This window comes from Erinaceus europaeus, chromosome 11, assembly GCF_950295315.1.
Source record: "Erinaceus europaeus chromosome 11, mEriEur2.1, whole genome shotgun sequence".
Taxonomy (NCBI): Eukaryota; Metazoa; Chordata; class Mammalia; order Eulipotyphla; family Erinaceidae; genus Erinaceus; species Erinaceus europaeus.
In genome coordinates, this window is record NC_080172.1 from 115,754,097 (window position 1) to 115,771,243 (window position 17,147).

Consider the following 17,147-nt stretch of genomic DNA (forward strand, 5'->3'; position numbering starts at 1 on the left):
TGCTTGTGGGGTGTGTGTACCGGTAATGCCTCTCTGCCACTCGGGAGGTGGGAAAGGCTGCTTGTGGGGTGTGTGTACCGGTAATGCCTCTCTGCCACTCGGGAGGTGGGAAAGGCTGCTTGTGGGGTGTGTGTACCGGTAATGCCTCTCTGCCACTCGGGAGGTGGGAAAGGCTGCTTGTGGGGTGTGTGTACCGGTAATGCCTCTCTGCCACTCGGGAGGTGGGAAAGGCTGCTTGTGGGGTGTGTGTACCGGTAATGCCTCTCTCCCACTCGGGAGGTGGGAAAGGCTGCTTGTGGGGTGTGTGTACCGGTAATGCCTCTCTCCCACTCGGGAGGTGGGAAAGGCTGCTTGTGGGGTGTGTGTACTGGTAATGCCTCTCTCCCACTCGGGAGGTGGGAAGGGACACAGGTGGGGCCTGGGGAGGCTTTAGAAAGGCCAGTGTTGGAGGGTAAGGGGTGTGTGTGTGTGTGTGTGTGGTGGGGGGCTTCATCGTGGTAGAGCACAGGACTTGCATATGCAGAGTCCTGAGTTTGGTCCCCCAGAAGCGATTGTCAGAGTGCTGCTCTGGCTTTCTGTTTTCTTTCCCTCCCTCCCTCCTTCCCTCCCTCCCTCCCTTCCTTCCTTCCTTCCTTCCTTCCTTCCTTGCTTATTTCTTTGCCTCCAGGGTTCTCTCTGGGGCTCGGTGCCGGCACTAGGAATCCACTGCTCCTGGCGGCCATCTCTTCCATTTTATTGGACAGGACTAAGAGAAATTGAGAGAGGAGGGGGAGATAGACAGGGAGAGAGACAGACACACTTGCAGGCCTGCTTCCCTGGTTAAGTGCACATATTACCAAGCCTGAGGACCTGGGTTCGAGTCCCCGCTTCCTGCCTGCAGGGCTCAGCTTCATGAGCGCTGAAGGGCATTTGCAGGTATCTCCCTCTCTCTCTCTCTCTCTCTTTTTGCCTCCAGGGTTGTCGCTGGGGCTTGGTGCCTGCATTACAAATCCACTGCCATCTTTTTTCCATTGTCGTTGGATAGGACAGAGAGAAATGGAGAGTGGAGGGGATGACAGAGAGGGGGAGAGAAAGACAGACACTTGCAGACCTGCTTCACCGCCTGTGAAGCGACTCCCCTGCAGGTGGGGAGCCAGGGGCTTGAACCAGGATCTTTGCTATCTTGTGAAGCGACCTCCAGTGCAGGTGGGGAGTGGGGGCTTAAACTGGGAACCTCAAGCCTGGTACTATGTGTACTTAACCCAGTGCGCCACCGCCCGGCCTCCACACCTTCTCTCTAATACAGGGAACGCGTGGGGAATAGCCATCATGGCCCATCTTTCTGGACAGGTCAGCGTTGAGACGAGGGGGCAAGCAGTGAGGGTGGGCACTGTAGAGACAGGACAGGGGTGACCCGAACATTCCCTTCTCCCTGAGAGGACAGATGATGTTGCCCCCCGCCTCCATCTGTATGCGCCCCACTGAAAGAGGTGAGTCAGAATCTTTTGTAAAAACTTGTTTTTAATTTTTATATAAAATCAAGTTGGCCTGCACCCAGAGGACTGTGGGGCATCCAAGTAGACCAGCTGGGGTGAGAGACATCGGTTACCTGAGGCGGGGCGGCGCACAGGGAGGGAATTGGGGATCCCTTCACAAAGGGACTGGAAAGCACTTCAGGGGCCCAGGTCCCACCGAGAAGCATGCTCCGGACCCCACCCGGGGGCAAGACTGGGCGTTAGCGAGCCCCCACCGTGCCCCAGGGCAGCCACAGCTGGAGGGGGAAGGGGCTGAGGCACCCCTCAGGGGCCATAGTCCACTACCTTCTGACGGAATACAAGGAGCATGGAGCTAGAGGAGAAAGCACCAGGTCAGGCAGGGACAGAGGGCCCGGATCCAGGCTGCCGGCTCCGGCCGGCACTAGCAGCCTCCGCAGCTCCTGGCACAGGAAGCTGCCACCGACTGGCACAGGCCACTGCTGGCCATCACACCACATTTGGAGAACTTGTCCCGGCAGAGGTCAGCTGTGGGGGGGTTGGCGAGGTTAGGGGTGAGCGGGGCTGGACGGTGGGCACTTCTCCCCTCGCCCCTTCCGTCCCGAGGTAGAAGCAGCTAGAAGGGAGCCCGGCAGCCCTGGCATGGGTCTGGCACCAAACACACTTAGCAGAGTCAGACCCAGGGGAGCGGGGCGGCGACACTCCCTACCTCGCAGGAGCTCCTCGTGGGCGCAGACGGTGCGCACACAGATCTCCTTGTTGACCACATACACTCGGCGGAGGCTGGGGGGCGCGGGGGGCGGGGGGACAGGGCCATCAAGAGTCGTCAGGGGCCCCCGGAGCCCCAGGCAGAGCTCAGCCAGAGTGCGGTCCACACTGGTGGGGCACGGGCTCTGTCCCCGCTCTCCCGCCCCGTCTGCGGGCTGGAGCTGTCCTCCCCCCAGGACCCCCACACACACCTGTAGAAACAGATCTGGTTGAGGCACTGTTTGCAGGGCTTGTGTATGGAGTAGAGCCGGGTGCACGGGTACTGCTCGTCGCGGCAGTCTGGGCGACAGGCAGAGTCAGACATGGGGTGCAGCAGCTGGGGCTCAGAACTGGGGGGCAGCCCCTGGCCTCTCCCCACACCCCCCTGCCCCGCTCTCAGCGAGGCTTCAGCAGCTTGAACTCTTAAGCGCCCGTGTGCACACACCCCACCCTCAGCCATGTGCGCAGCGTCACTGAACTTCCCCTTTACACATATTTACCAGGGGCCGGGCGGTGGCGCAGCGGGTTAAGCGCGCGCGCGCAAAGCGCAAGGACCGGCCTAAGAACCCGGTTCGAGCCCCCAGCTCCCCCACCTGCAGGGGAGTCGCTTCACAGGCGGTGAAGCAGGTCTGCAGGTGTCTGTCTTTCTCTCCCCCTCTCTGTCTTCCCCTCCTCTCTCCATGTCTCTCTGTCCTAGCCAACAACAACGACATCAGTAACAACAATAATAACTACAACAATAAAACAAGGGCAACAAAAGGGAATAAATAAATAAAAGCATATTTACATGTTTAATTTGACAGAACGGAGAGAAATTGAAAGGAAATGGAAAGAGCTGCCCTTGCAGCCTTGCTTCACCATTCATTTTCTTTTCTCCCTCCCTTCCTTCCTTCCTTCTTCCTTCCTTCCTTCCTTCCTTCCTTCCTTTCTTCCTTTCTTTCCCCGCACCCTGCTCAGCTCATGCTTATGCTGCAGGGGACTGAATTTGGGACTTAAGAGCCTCAGGCATGAGTGTCTCTTGAGATAAGCATTATGCTGTCTACGCTGCCCGCTTCACCATTCTTGAAGCTTTGGGGGAAATAGCATAGTGGTTACGCAAAGAGAGTCTCCTGCCTGAAGCTCCAGGGTCCCGGGTTCAATCCCCTGCACCACCATAAGCCAGAACTGAGCAGGGTGCGGGTAAAAATAAAATAAATCCATCAAATAAGAGAGAAATAAAGTGATAAAGGTGCCAGGTGGTGGCTCACCTCATTGAGCGCACGTTACAATGCACAAGAACCTGGGTTCGAACTCTGAATCACACCTGTGGGGGGAAGCTTTGCAAGTGGTGAAGCAGGGCTGCAGGTGTCTCTCTGTCTCCGTTTCTATCTACCCCTTCCCTTTTGATTTCTGGCTGTCTCTATCCAATAAATAAAGATTCAGAGAGAGAGAAACAAAGTGATGAAGGTTTATAAAAAAAATACTTGTGGGGAGTCGGGCGGTAGCAGAGCAGGTTAAGCACACCTGGCACAAAGCGCAAGGGCTGGTGTAAGGATCCTGGTTCGAGCCCCCGGATCCCCACCTGCAGGGGAGTCGCTTCACAGGTGGAGAAGCAGGTCTGCAGGTGTCTGTCTGTCTCTCGCCCTCTCTGTCTTCCCCTCCTCTCTCCATTTCTCTCTGTCCTATCCAACAATGATATCAATAACAACAACTACTACAACAATAAAAGAAGGGCAACAAGAGGGAAAATAAATATTACATATATATGTGTGTGTATATATATATATAATACTCGTGTAGAGCTGAGGTCCTACACACGTGCAGTTTAAGCCCTCCTAGCTGCTCCCCCTCCCCTTCACTGAGACAGGAAGGGAGGGAGGTCATGGCATGGGGGCTTCCCTTGGTGTCAGCAGCTTCTGTGGTGCTGCCCTGCACATCTGGGCTATGGACACAGGAGGAAGTGTGACCTACGTGGTAGGCGCTCTTCCCAAGCCTGCCGGCTAATTTTATCAGCATGTTATTTGCATGTTTTGAAACATGCAAATTTAGACACAAGTGGTCGCCAGAGGGGGTGTGGGGTAGGAGAAACGGACTTGCAGACGAGTGTACCAGTCCAGTAATACTCTGGTATTCTCTCTCTTAAATGTCTTATTTACTTTTATTATTTGTATTTTTTAATTTCTATTACTGAATAGAGACAAATTGAGAGATATGGGGGAGCTAGAGAGGGTGAGAGACAGAGAGATACCTGCAGCCCTGCTTCACTCGTGAAGCTTTCCCCCTGCAGGTGGGGAGCAGGGACTTGAACCTGGGTCTTTGTGCCCTGTAATGTGTGCGCTTAACCAGGTCTGCCACTGCCTGTCCCCAATTTACTTTTATTCTTAATGAGAAAGATACAAAGATATAGATAGGTAGGTAAATACCAGAGCACTCAACTCTGACTGGAATTGAACTTGGGACCTCAGATCCTCAGGCAGGCATGAGAGTCTTTTGCATAACCATTACATTATCTCTCCACCCCCCCCCTCAATAAATAAAATAAACCTTTAAAAACTAACCAAGAGGGGCTGGGTGCTGGCGCACCTGGTTGAATACACGTTACCATATGCAAGGACCTAGGTGCAAGCCCTGGGTCCCTGCCTTCAAGGGGGAAACTTCACTTCGAGTGAGGCAGGGCTGCTGGTGTCTCTCTGTCTCTCTCCCTCTCTAGTGCCCCTTCCCCTCTCAATTTCTCTTGGTCCTGTTAAAAACACCAAAGTCATGAAAATTGGCTCCAATATTAAAAAAATAATAACCACAAGTAAAATGAGGTGTACTGTATCAAAGCAAAGGAGTGTGGGGAAAAGACGGGGGAGGCAGAAGAGGACTGTGGGGTCTTGGTGCGCAATGCAGTAACTGCACTATAAAACCTTTAACCCCCCAGGGGGTCGGGCGGTGGCGCAGCGGGTTAAGCACAAGTGGCACAAAGCGCAGGGACCGGCGTGAGGATCCCGGTTCGAGCCCCCGGCTTCCCATTTACAGGGGAGTCGCTTCACAGGAGGTGAAGCAGGTCTGCAGGTGTCTGTCTTTCTCCTCTCTTGTCTTCCCCTCCTCTCTCCATTTCTTTCTGTCCTATCCAACAATGACGACATCAATAACAACAACAGTAATAACTACAACAATAAAACAAGGATAACAAAAGGGAATAAATATTTTTTAAAAATCCTTTAAGTCCCTCAATAAAAAGGAGAAAAGCCAGAAAAATGATCACACGCACAGTGTCTCAGAAATCCATGCCAAGCTCACGGGCAGAGGCACACGCTGACACGTATGAAGTCACCAGGGCAAGTAGAAGCTGCAGGTTGACCTAGCATCCGACCAGCTTCCCGCCTCCTCCTCGGCCCCCTGCCTGAGCCACCACCCAGTCCCACTGGCTCGAGGGGGGTGTCCCACCCCCCTGCAGACATCTTGCAGATGCCTCCCCATCCCCACCCCCCCAGCATCTGGGAGGAGAGTTACCCTCCAGAGATTGTGGCCAACTCGGCCTCCAGCCAGGCCGCGGGTACAGGGAAGCCTGCCAAGGCTGCGTGGGTCGCCTGGAATTGCCAGCCCAGGGCCGGGCTACCCACCCCTAGCAGAGCAGGGGGCCTGGCTCTGTTTACTCGGGAAACTTACCAAGAGGTCCAGGCTCCGTGGGCTCCGTCTCTGAAATTCCCGGTACTGGTGTGGGAGCAGACAGGCAGGCAAAAGTCAGTGAGAGGGTCCATTCAGGGCCCTGTGTGTCTTTATTGATTTATTTGGGGGGGGCAGCCCTCCCAGTCCTGACACTGCAGACCACTCCCCCAGGGCTGACAGAATTTGGTGCCTACCTGGCGTGAGGACTGAGAAGACTTCCTGTTGGACTTCCTGCTGGGACTGGAATTGGGACTGCTCCTCAGAGGGCCTGAGAGTGGAATCTGCCACAGGAGAGAATAAGGGGGGGCCTGGCCCCTCCCTCTCAGGGCTCTGGGGCTCCCCACCCAACTGCCCACCCACCCCATCACCTGGATAATCGTAGTACTCGGAGCTGTCTGCAAACAAAAAAGAATGTGGACTCGGTGGGGAGGGGGGTCAGGGTAACCCCCGGCTCTGGAGCCCCATGCACATCTGGGGAGCCAGCCAGGCTGGGTGTGGCAGGGCTGGGGGACACGTGGGGGCGGGCGAGGGCCTCACCTATCTGGTCGCCGTAGTGGGGGTACTGGATGTGGTCCGGGAAGGGAGGCAGCGGGTCCAGGTCATACTGGCCCTGAGCCAGCAGGCCTGCTGAGGAGAGGCGATGAATGAGGGGGTAGCCTGCTGGGAAGGACGACGGAGGCCTCCTCCATCCACTTGGGTGCAAAGCACAAGGACCTGCTTAAGGATCCTGGTTCGAGCCCCCTGTTCCCCACCTGCAGGGGGCACTTCATGAATGGTAAAGCGAGTCTTTCTCTTTCCCTCTCGACCTGCCCCTCCCCTCTCAGTTTCTCTCTGTCCTTTTCAATAAAAATTGAAAGAAAGGAAAAAAGAGGGAGGCATGGGAGGCAGTGGATTTGTAGTGCTGGCTCTGAGCCCTGGTGGCAAAAGAGAGGGAGACGCGACAACTATTATTGATCTTTTTTTTTTTTTAAGATTTTCTTTTAATATTTATTCCCTTTTGTTGTCCTTGTTGTTTTATTGTTGTTGTTATTGATGTCGTCGTTGTTGGATAGGACAGAGAGAAATGGAGAGAGGAGGGGAAGACAGAGAGGGGGAGAGAAAGACAGACACCTGCAGACCTGCTTCACCGCCTGTGAAGCGACTCCCCTGCAGGTGGGGAGCCGGGGGCTCGAACCAGGATCCTTAAGCCGGTCCTTGTGCTTTGCGCCACCTGCGCTTAACCCCCTGTGCTACTGCCTAACTCCTGCTATTATTGATCTTGTGTGTACTGTTCCACTGTTCCCAGTGACCATTTCCCTCCCCATTCTCTTTCTTTTAAAAAAATTATATTTATTTATTTAGACCAGAACACTGCCCAGCTCTAGCTTATGGTGGTGCTGGGAATTGAACCTGGGACCTTTGCTGGTGCTTTGGGCATGAAAGGTTTTTTGCATAACCATTATGCTATCTCACCAGCCTTTCTTCTTCTTCTTTTTTTTTTTGAAAAATATTTTTATATTTTTTATTTACTTATTCCCTTTTGTGGCCCTTGTTGTTTTATTGTTGTAGTTATTATTGTAGTTATTGATGTCGTTGTTGGATAGGACAGAGGGAAATGGAGAGAGGAGGGGAAGACAGAGAGGGGGAGAGAAAGACAGACACCTGCAGACCTGCTTCACCACCTGGGAAGCGACTCCCCTGCAGGTGGGGAACCGGGGGCTCCAACCAGGATCCTTACGCCGGTCCTTGTGCTTTGCGCCACCTGCACTTAACCCACTGAGCTACCGTCCGACTCCCTTTTTCTCCTTTTTTTATAAAGGGTCAGAGACAGAAATGGAGAGGGAGATAGGCGGAGAGGAGAGACACCTCCAACACTGCTGTGTCACTTGTGAAGGTGGCCAGGCAGGGGCTGGGGGTTCGAGCACAGAGGCCTGTACATCTTACAGCGAGAGCCTTAAGCACACTGGACTCAGGCTCCCCCCTTGATCACACAGGCCCTGACCTGCCCAGGTCCATGCCACCTTGCTGACCTGACCCTGCCCTTCCCCATGGGCTCCTGGCAGTTCCCAGAACTCAGCATGCTCCTACCCACCCCAGGGCCTTTGCACTGGACCCTCCCTGGGTCTATGGTACTTGGTCAGCTGAAAGTGGCCCTCCTGTTTACTGCCATCTGAGCATCTGGTCTTCTTGGTAACACTGACCACCCCTATCCCCCACCTTCCTTAGATGGGCAACGCTATGAGGGCAGGGTTCTCCGGCGTCTGGCACGTGGTAGGAGCTTACAAATCTCTGTTAAATAAGTGGATGCCAGGTCTGGCAGGGCCTTTGTCACCCTACTGAGAGCTTTTCATCTGCCTGAGAGGGACCTTTCCAAGGTCAAGGATGGCTGGGTCCTCCTATAAAGGGTCTAGAGCCCCTGCCACAGGTACGGCCCACCCTGTGTTCCAGTAGCCAGGAAGGCCAGCAAGTAGGGAGACAAGCATGACGCCACTGTGGGTGTGTGCCCACGCTCCTGCCCAAGGCTGAGAGGGCCAGGGGTAGCTCGGAGGGGCTCAGCTCTTGTGAGGGGCTGGCCAGTCCTGTCTGAACCCTCAAGGCAGGAGGCCCTGGGAGCCCAGAAGCTGACGTCCGCAAGACAGATCCACTGGCAGCTCTTTCTCCACAAGCCCCATCCTCACTCCACTCACCTAAAGGGGTGGGTGCTCCACCACCACCCTGCCTCAGGAGCCACTTACCAGGGAGGAACAGCAGGAAGATGTAGGCAGCTCTCATGGCCACAGAGAAGCAGGCTGTGCAGGTGTCAGACGACAGCTGGGCAGGGAGGGGGAAACAAGCTGCCCATTTCCCTGGGGACACGTAGGACCCCCCCACGCCTGACCCCATTCAGCCTAGAGAAGGAGGCGCTTAGATGCCAGGTATCTGAGGTCTGGGAGGGACAGCTGTCCCTGGTGCCGGCCTCACCCCAAGTGGACAAGGCCTCCAGCCTGGCTCCAGGACCGACCTTGACAAATGAGGCGATCTCACCATGCCCTAAGGTGACATATTTAATCCCCCATAAGCACTGATTCAGACTCTATTTATTTAATAATTTTTGCTACGGCTTGGTGCCAGCTAGCACTACAAATCTACCAAGCCTGGTGACCTTTTTTTTTTTTTTTTTATCCTTTCCATGTTATTCGATAAGACAGAGAGAAATTGACGGGGGGAGGGGGAATTGGGAGGGAGAGAGAAAGATAAGACACCTGCAGATCCACCCACTTCACCGCTTGTGAAGCGTCCCTGCTGCAGGTGGGGAGTGAGGACTCAAACCCGGGTCCTTCACACAGTACTATGTGCGCTTAACAGGGTGCGCCACCTCCAACTTTTTTTTTTTTCTTCTTACCAGAGCCCTGCTCAGCTCTGGTTTATGGTAGTGCTGGGAATTGAACCTGGGTCCTTGGATCCCCAGGCATGAAAGCCTTTTTTTTTTTTTTTTAAATCTTTACTTATTTGATAGAGACAGCCAGAAATTGAGAGAGAGAAGGGGGTGATAGGAAGAGACAAGACACCTGCAGCCCTGCTTCACCACTCATGAAGCTTTCCCCCTGCAGGTGGGGACCGGGGGTTCGAACCTGGGTCCTTGTGCATTGTAACGTGTGCGCTCAACCGGATGTGCTACAGCCTGGCCCCTTAAAGCCTTTTTGCATTAATCATTACACTGTCTCCCCAGCCTTGATTCGGATCTCTTGCCCACGCCTCTGATGCAGCACCTTCCCAGGGCCTAACGCGTATGACCGTGGGCCTGTCTGACCCCAGTCTCTTCTTTAAAACGCCAGTCCCGCCCTGCCCACATCAGAGCCCAGACCCGGCCGCCAAGCCCCCAATCTGCTCCCAATTAGCCGCGGAGCCCCGAGCTTCTAGCTCAGCGGGAAACCACATGTTCACGGGCCCACATGAGACTTCAGGGCAGCCATGCCTGGGCAGTGCTCCCAGGCTCCAGAAGATTCTTTTCCTGCCAGGCCTCCAGGCCTCCCCAAACCCGGCTGTCTGCACGAAGACTCACGAGACTGAGGTCTATTTGTGTGTGCAGTGGCAGGAAGCACTTAGGGTGGAGTCTAGGCAGGGCTGCTCTGGAACCTTCAAGGACAGCGCCATGCAAGGGGGCCGTGATGTCACGCAGTCCGGGCGGGGGGCTGAGCCCCCCTGACATTGCATGACAAGCATTGTTAATGGCACGTACTTCTTTTGTTTGGGAATAAGCACTGTCCGCAGCTTTCAGCAGGTTCTTGAAGCTGGAGTCCAGACCTCCAGCCTTTTGGCCACACAGTAGACTTGGCAGGGTCTGTGGTCCCCCACCTCCACCCAGCTGAGTGTGTGTGGAGCAGAGTGGCCTCCAGACAGCCTTCTGCTGGGAGACAGTCCAGCGTCCAGGAGGGCCCCCTCTCAGCCCTAACAGAGACTCATTTTTAGGAGGGGCTCGGGCAAATGAGGTGAGGGGGATGGAACCTGGGGCCTCAGTCATGCAAGTCCTGCTCTAACAGCTGAGCTATCTCTCCAGCCAGGAAATTCCTCCAGACATCTAGCTGGAAATCCATCTTGGACTGATCTCCCTTTGAGGAATCTAGAAAGGGGCAGAAATATGGGCCTCAGGGCCCCGGGGTATGGTGCAGCAGGTCGAGTGTCAAGAGGTCTGAAGTTTGGTCCCTGGCATCACATGTGCCAGAGTGATGCTCTGGCTCCCTCTCTCCTCCTCTTTCTTCCACGGAAGTAAAATGTCTCAAAAAGAGGGAGGAGATGAGATAGCATAGCTGCTATGTAAAAATACTTTCATGCCTGAGGCTCCAAAGCTTCCAGGTTCAATCCTAGCACTGCCAGAGCTGAGAAGTGTTTTGGTCTTTATCCCCGTGTCTTTCTCTCTTCACCTATCTCTCTCTCTCTCTCTCTCATTAAAATAAACTATATTTAAAAAACTGATGTAGTTTTGATTTTTTAAAATATTTTCTTTTTGGTGCCTTTTTTTTTTTTTTACTGTTGTAGTTATTATTGTTATTGGTGTCATCATTCTTGGATAGGACAGAGAGAAATGGAGAGAGGAAGGGAAGACAGAGAGGAGGAGAGAAAGATAGATACCTGCAGACCTGCTTCACCGCCTGTGAAGTGACTCCCCTGCAGGTGGGGAGCCGGGGACTCGAACCGGGATCCTTACGCTGGTCCTTGCACTTTGTGCCGCGTGCACTTAACCCACTGCACTACCTCCCAAAAAGCTGATATTTAAAAAAAAAAATTTAAGAGCTATGGGGGGTGCTGGGTGACGGCACACCTGGCTGAGCATACATGTCACGATGTGTAAGAAACCTGGTTTGAGGCTCATCCCCACATGCAGGGGGGAAGCTTTGCAGGTGGTGAAGCAGTGCTACAGGTGTGTCTGTCTCTCTCCATCTCTATTTCCCCTTTCCCCTCCATTTCTGACTGTCTCTATCCAATAAATAAGGATAATAAAAAGTTTTTAAAAAGAGAGATAGGCATTTTTTCCTCAGGAAGCCTCTGTGGCCTGGCCCATCTCCCTCCCTGCCTTCACCTTCCCTGCGGTTGGGCAAGGTGGCACAAGGAGCTGAGGGAGATTGGACTTGTACCCACCCCACCCCCAGAGGCGGCATCTGGCTCCCAGCACGCCCGTTCTGAAGACCCTCTGGCGGCTTCTTGGTGGAGAGACTGAGAGGCTCAAAGTGTTGTTTGTACAGCGCCCCACAAAGCTTCTCTTGCCTCTTTGCTGTGGACAGCAGGCCAGCTAAAACTGCCACCATTTAGGAGACTGGTGACCCCAAGTTAGGACTTGGACAAGTCACGGGAATTTGGAAGGGTGCTGTCCTTAACCCCACCCGGACCTCTCCCGCCTGGGGTCTTATTCCTACAGGAGGTCTGGCACTCCAGCCCAGGTCTATTGGAGGGAGGGGTCCCCAAGACAAGAGGCCAGGCTGTAGAGAAAAGAGGTGGTGGGAGTAACGGATCTCTCCCAAGCACTTCTGCACAAGGTGTTTTGAGGGGGATGTGGGAAGGCCTGGACCTCCCCAGGTAACTAAAAGGCTGCCCCCTCGGTCTTTCCCGCAGCTGTAAGTCCCCCACACCAGCCCCCACACACTCTGAAGGCCTGGGGAGGAGGAGGGCGTGCTTGAAGCTCCCAGCCCCCACGGCCCGGGTCTGAGCTGCAGGAAGAAACCAGATGTTGCAGCTCTGCACAGCTGGGATCAATCAGCCGCAGAAACTCGCCCCAGAGCGCTCTCTCGCAGTCTCTCATCGCTGGGTCTCTCCCGTCTCCGTCTCAGCACTCCCGCCCAGACACCCTCACCCCACCGACCACATTCCAACCTCCAGGGGAGAACAAAAGCCTCCCCCAGCCCCCCAGCCTGATCCGCCCCCCCCAATTCAGCCTCCCCTCTAGCCCAGCTCGCTCCCCTCCTCCAAAGCGACCCCAAACTTTCCCAGTGCCTTCAGACCCCCCCCACACCCCAGGATGGGGGTTCCTGGAAGCCGTCCCAATATGTACCCGAAACCCACCCCGCAGAGCCCCGCACCCCATGGCCTTGGAGGGACACCAAGTCCCCAGCCCTCGACCTGGGTCCCTCCTAGTGTCTCCTAGCTCTGCTAGGCCCGCGCCTACCTGTCCGGGTCACTCGGCGCCCGCTCCAGAGTCTGCCCGCCAGAGCCTCCCCTTTGCCCGAAACGAACACCCCTCCGGGCCCCCTCCGGCAGGCGCCCGCCCTCCAGACTTGGAGGATCTGCTGGGTCCTAACGCAGCCCGGCTGCAACAGAGCCCTGGAGCCTGCGGCCCTCTGCTGGGGCGCCATCACCTGGGCTTAGCACCTTGGAACCGCAGACCCCACCCAGCAGAAGTCCTTGCTCCTTAAGTCTCCGCACCTCTGGCCAGCGGTCCGGGCACCTGGAGGCAGAGAAAGTGGACGTGTATTCCATTTTACAGAGATTGCAACTGAGGCTCAAAGTTGCAAACAAGGTCATTCGTTCAGGCCACTAGGCCAGAAAGCCTTGCTGTCTCCCTGGCTTCTCCCCAGTCGCCAGGACACCCTTCCTGGTTGGTCTTCACTGCTGTCTGTCTGGATGTGACTTCTGGGTCTCCTTGGCCAGCTCTGGGCAGTGGCTGTGCGCCCATCATCAGCCTGCCTTTCAGCACATGAACTTCAGGCTACCAGGCCCGACCCCACAGCTGTGCCCCACACCCATCAGATTTAGCTGATCCAAATACAGATTCAAGACTCTCAGCTCGGGTGGCCTGGGAGGTGGCACAGGGGATAAAGCATTGGACTCTCAGGCACGAGGTCCAGAGTTCAATCCCCAGCAGCACATGTAATGTACTGGTTCTTTCTCTCACTCTCTCTCTCTCCTCCTATCTTTCTCATAAATAAATAAAATCTTTAAAAAAAAAAAGGCTCTTCCATCGGGCCCTCAAATGTGTCCCCATTTGGGGAAGTGGCGTCTTCACATGCCCAGGTCTCCTCTCTGTCCTCAGCCCTGGAGCGTTCTGGCCCCTGGACACACGTCTGTCTTGGAAGCATCTATTTTTGGACCTGGGAGATGGTGGTGGTGGTAATGCACAAGTCTTCGAGGCCTGAAGCTCCTGGGTTCTGTCTCCAGCACCATCATAGGCCAGAGCTGAGCAGGGCACTGGTTTGTCTGTCTCTCATTAAGCATAAATCACAGGAGTCGGGCGGTAGCGCAGCGGGTTAAGCACATGTGGTGCGAAGCGCAAGGATCCCGGTTCGAGCCCCAGGCTCCCCACCTGCAGGGGTGTCACTTCCCAGGCGGTGAAGCAGGTCTGCAGGTGTCTGTCTTTCTCTCCCCCTCTCTGTCTTCCCCTCCTCTCTCCATTTCTCTGTCTTAACAACAATGACATCAATAACAATAATAACTACAACAATAAACAACAACAACAAAGGCAACTAAAGGGAAAATAAATAAATATAAAAAACTAAAAACAGAAATATAATCACCTTTTGGAAAGAAAAAAAAGAACTAGTTTTAGAGGCTGGAAGGTGGTACACCCAGTTAAGAGCACGCAGTACTCAGTGCAATCACCCACACAAGGATATAGGTTCGAGCCCCCGGCTCCCCACCAGTAGGAGGGTCAATTCATAGGCGGTGAAGCAGGTCTGCAGGTGTCTCTCTTTCTCTCCCCTCTCTGTCTCCCCCTCTTCTTTCCATTTCTCTCTGTCCTATGCAATAAAATGGGGAAAATAGCCACCAGGAGCAGTGGATTTGTAGTGCCGGCGGCGATGACTGGACCCTGGCGATAACCCTGAAGAAGAAGAAGGAGAAGGAGAAGGAATAAAGGCTTATGGTGGGGCTGGGGATTGAACCTGGCACCTCAGAGCCTCAGGCTTGAAAGGCTTAACCATTGCATAACCATTATGCTGTCTCCCCAGCCCCTTCCTTTTTAAAAAATACTTTTTTTTTTCATTATCTTTATTTATTGGCTAGAGATAGCCAAAAATTGAGAGGGAAAGGGGAGACAGAGAGGGAGAAAGAGGTGGTCTGAAGGTGGCGCAGTGGATAAAGCACTGGACTCTCAACCATGCGGTCCTGAGTTCAATCCCCAGCGCACATGTACCAGAGTGATGCCTGGTTCTTTCTCTCTCTCTCTCCTTTCTCATGAATAAATAAAATCTTAAATAAAGACATAAAATGTAACTTTAAAAAAGAGAGAGGGAGAGAGACAGAGATACCTGCAGCCCTGCTTCACCACTTGCAGGTGGGGACCAGGGGCTTGAAACCGGGTCCTTGTGCAGTGTAACACGTGTACTCAACCAGGTACGCCACCACCTGGCTCCCCTTACTGTCACCAAAAGGGGCAAGCGGAGGTCCCCAAAGTCACCAAGCCTGGTGTCCTGGCTCCCAGATCCTCTCTGCTGCTTCTGTCCACGTCCCACGGTGCCCAGGACACAAGCCGAGGAGGCTGCTGTTCAGGGAAGGGAGGGCAGGGCTTTCCCCCACGTCCCTGGAGAGCCGCACCCTCCGTGTCCACCTTTCAGGTCAGGGGACAAGCGGCACAAGGGCAGAGGTCCCACACTAGTCTTCACTTTGCCTCTGTCTGGCGCATCAATACCAGGAACACACTCTGGCTGAGGGGAGGGGAGGGGTTTGAACCGAGCGCCCAGCACCCCCGCCTGCCCCCGTCTTGCCTCCCTCCGCAAGTCATCTTTCACAGCTGCCTGTGCACAGCACCGACGCAGAGTTCTGTGGCCTGATGTCCTGTTAGCTTCTCACACCCCACACCACTATTCCCGGTGTGGTTCACCCATAACAGCCCCCTTTAGGGCAGGTGTGGTGGTGGCACCAGCCATCCAGGAATGCCCACCTGGGCACCGGCTGGGGAGGGAGAGAAGCACGTGTGGAGAACAGGTCTTTTCTGGCCTCTGCCTGGACAGGTTAGCCGACCGGGCTGCATCCCCAGAGGACGGCTTGGCCAGGGACCCACTGGTGGGATGAGATGAGAAGCACCCACCCACCCATTCCTCATGGGACTGCACGCCAAGCGTTGGCTGGGAGACAGGGCTCAGAGCCTGGCTTTTCATCCGAGGGACAAAGGGAACCGCACAGATTCAGTTCTTCTGGAGTGTTGGCACTTAGTGGGCATGTGTCCGAGGCAAGTCCATTCTCTCTGTGCCCTGGGCTGACAAGGGGAAGGGTCAGGCCTACGGACATGGGAGCAGAGGCCTGGCCCCACCTCTAGTATCTCGAAGCCTCAGTCTCTTTCTCTGTCAAGCGGGGCTGGATGTCATCCGTGGGATGAAATAGCAACCGTCTAAAAGGTCAGGCACAGGGGCCAGGCAGTGGCCACCTGCTTAAACACACACGTTACAGTGCACAAGGACACAGGTTCAAGCCCTGCTCCCTACCTGCAGGGGGGGGGAGCTTCAAAAGTGAAGCAGGGCTGCAGGGGGTCTCTCTCCCTATCTCCCCCGTTCCACTCAATTTCTCTGTCTAATCCAATAATACATATATGGCCTCTAGGGCAATCACTGGGGCTCAGTGCCTGCACTACAAATCCACTGCTCTTGGAGGCCATTATTCCCATTTTGTTGCCCACGTTGTTGTTACTGCTATTGATGTTGTTGTTGGATAGGACAGAGAGAAATGGCGAGAGGAGGGGAAGACAGAGAGGGGGAGAGAAAGACAGACACCTGCAGACCTGCTTCACCACCTGTGAAGCGACTCCCCTGCAGGTGGGGAGCCGGGGGCTCGAACTGGGATCCTTACGTTGGTCCCTGCACTTCACTCCATGTGCGCTTAACCCGCTGCACTACTGCCTGGCCCCCGATAACAAATTTTTTATATATATGTATTTGCCTCCAGAGTTGTTGCTGGGGCTCAGTGCCTGCACCACCGCTCCTGGAGGCCAACTTTCCCCCCTTTTGTTGCCTTTGTTGTTGTTGTCTTGTAGTGGTTATTATTGTTATTGTTGATGTCGTTCTTTGTTGGATAGGACAGAGAGAAATGGAGAGAGGAGGGGAAGACAGAGAGGGGGAGAGAAAGAGAGACACCTGCAGACCTGCTTCACCGTCCATGAAGCGACTCCCCTGCAGGTGGGGAGCCGGAGGCTTGAACCGGGATCCTTACGACGGTCCCTGCGCTTTGCGCCACGTGCGCTTAACCCGCTGCGCCACCACCCGACCCCCCAATAAAAATATATATTTTAAAAAGGTCAGGCACGCTCCCAGCACGAGGAATTGTTACTCTCAGGTGAAGAAACGGAGGCCCACAGAGGGGAGCGGATGTGACCTGTCAGGGGTTCGAGGAGCAGTCAGACGTGTGCCAGGTGCCGACTGGGGGCGGGGGGGGGGGGGGAGGAGGCAACAAAGGCCAGCCAAGCCAGGAAAATATCATGACTGTATTTGCTACAATGACAGCAGCCCGAGGGGTGGCTGGCGACCTAGAAGGGCCATCGGAACTGGGGTCGACAGCCAGCGTCTCTCCAGAGTGGGAGCAGGGACAGCTCGCTAGGCCGGGCAGACCGGGGGCAGACGTGTGACCACTGCCACCTGGGAGATGCGGGAGCGACGGTGGTGACCCATCTCTGGAGAAGGGTCCTAGTGGTGGCTCAGAGGCAGAGATCCAGTGTCCAGGGGCCCGGCCCAGGGCCTGCACTACCTCACAGGCCCGGCAGGTGGCGGTGGCCAGGGCTGCTCAGCCAGCTCTCTCTCCAGCTGCTTGAACCGTTTCTTGGAGGGCCTTCTGGGCCGGAGGCATTGCAGACAGGCCGGCAGGCAGTGGTCCAGCACGCTCTGTGGAGGCAGCAGGCGTGCGGGGAGCTGTGGCCCAGCCCCC

At 55.1% G+C, this 17,147-nt stretch overlaps 2 protein-coding genes across 10 annotated transcripts in view; both read right to left on the reverse strand.

Annotated features, from left to right (window-relative positions):
- Nucleotides 1–1,482: 1,482 nt before the first annotated feature.
- MFAP2 (microfibril associated protein 2) lies at nucleotides 1,483–12,625 on the reverse strand. Of its 6 annotated transcripts, none has more exons than XM_007523716.3 (9): nucleotides 12,469–12,623; nucleotides 8,567–8,642; nucleotides 6,390–6,476; nucleotides 6,221–6,247; nucleotides 6,047–6,133; nucleotides 5,853–5,897; nucleotides 2,432–2,519; nucleotides 2,182–2,255; nucleotides 1,483–2,000 (listed from the first exon to the last, which is right to left on the reverse strand). In XM_007523716.3, exons 2-9 carry the CDS (start codon nucleotides 8,601–8,603, stop codon nucleotides 1,897–1,899), a joined length of 549 nt encoding a protein of 182 aa, XP_007523778.1. In that variant the 5' UTR covers nucleotides 8,604–8,642; nucleotides 12,469–12,623; the 3' UTR covers nucleotides 1,483–1,896. The 6 variants fall into 6 exon arrangements, with proteins under 6 accessions (XP_007523778.1, XP_007523777.1, XP_060056913.1 ...); XM_007523715.3 differs by having other exon boundaries at nucleotides 6,390–6,479; XM_060200930.1 differs by having other exon boundaries at nucleotides 5,853–5,906; nucleotides 6,056–6,133; nucleotides 6,390–6,479; nucleotides 12,469–12,622.
- Nucleotides 12,626–16,690: 4,065 nt separating this feature from the next.
- The window catches only part of ATP13A2 (ATPase cation transporting 13A2), a 387,527-nt gene continuing 387,070 nt past the window's right edge, over nucleotides 16,691–17,147 (reverse strand). For all 4 annotated transcript variants that reach the window (XM_060200857.1, XM_060200856.1, XM_060200859.1 and 1 more), the window contains one exon: nucleotides 16,691–17,104. In XM_060200857.1, the coding sequence (XP_060056840.1) occupies nucleotides 16,967–17,104 (138 nt within the window). In that variant the 3' untranslated portion in view covers nucleotides 16,691–16,966. The remainder of the gene's footprint in view (nucleotides 17,105–17,147) is intronic.

What these genes read in the sequence shown, in the direction of transcription:
- MFAP2 (XM_007523715.3), bottom strand. Translation starts at nt 8,603, where the DNA reads ATGAGAGCTGCCTACATCTTCCTGCTGTTCCTCCCTG. An exon ending in CTTCCTGCTGTTCCTCCCTG is followed by an intron (nt 6,480 to 8,566) that starts GTAAGTGGCTCC and finishes GCCTCTCCTCAG; the next exon opens with CAGGCCTGCTGGCTCAGGGC. An exon ending in CTTCTCAGTCCTCACGCCAG is followed by an intron (nt 5,898 to 6,046) that starts GTAGGCACCAAA and finishes CTCCCACACCAG; the next exon opens with TACCGGGAATTTCAGAGACG.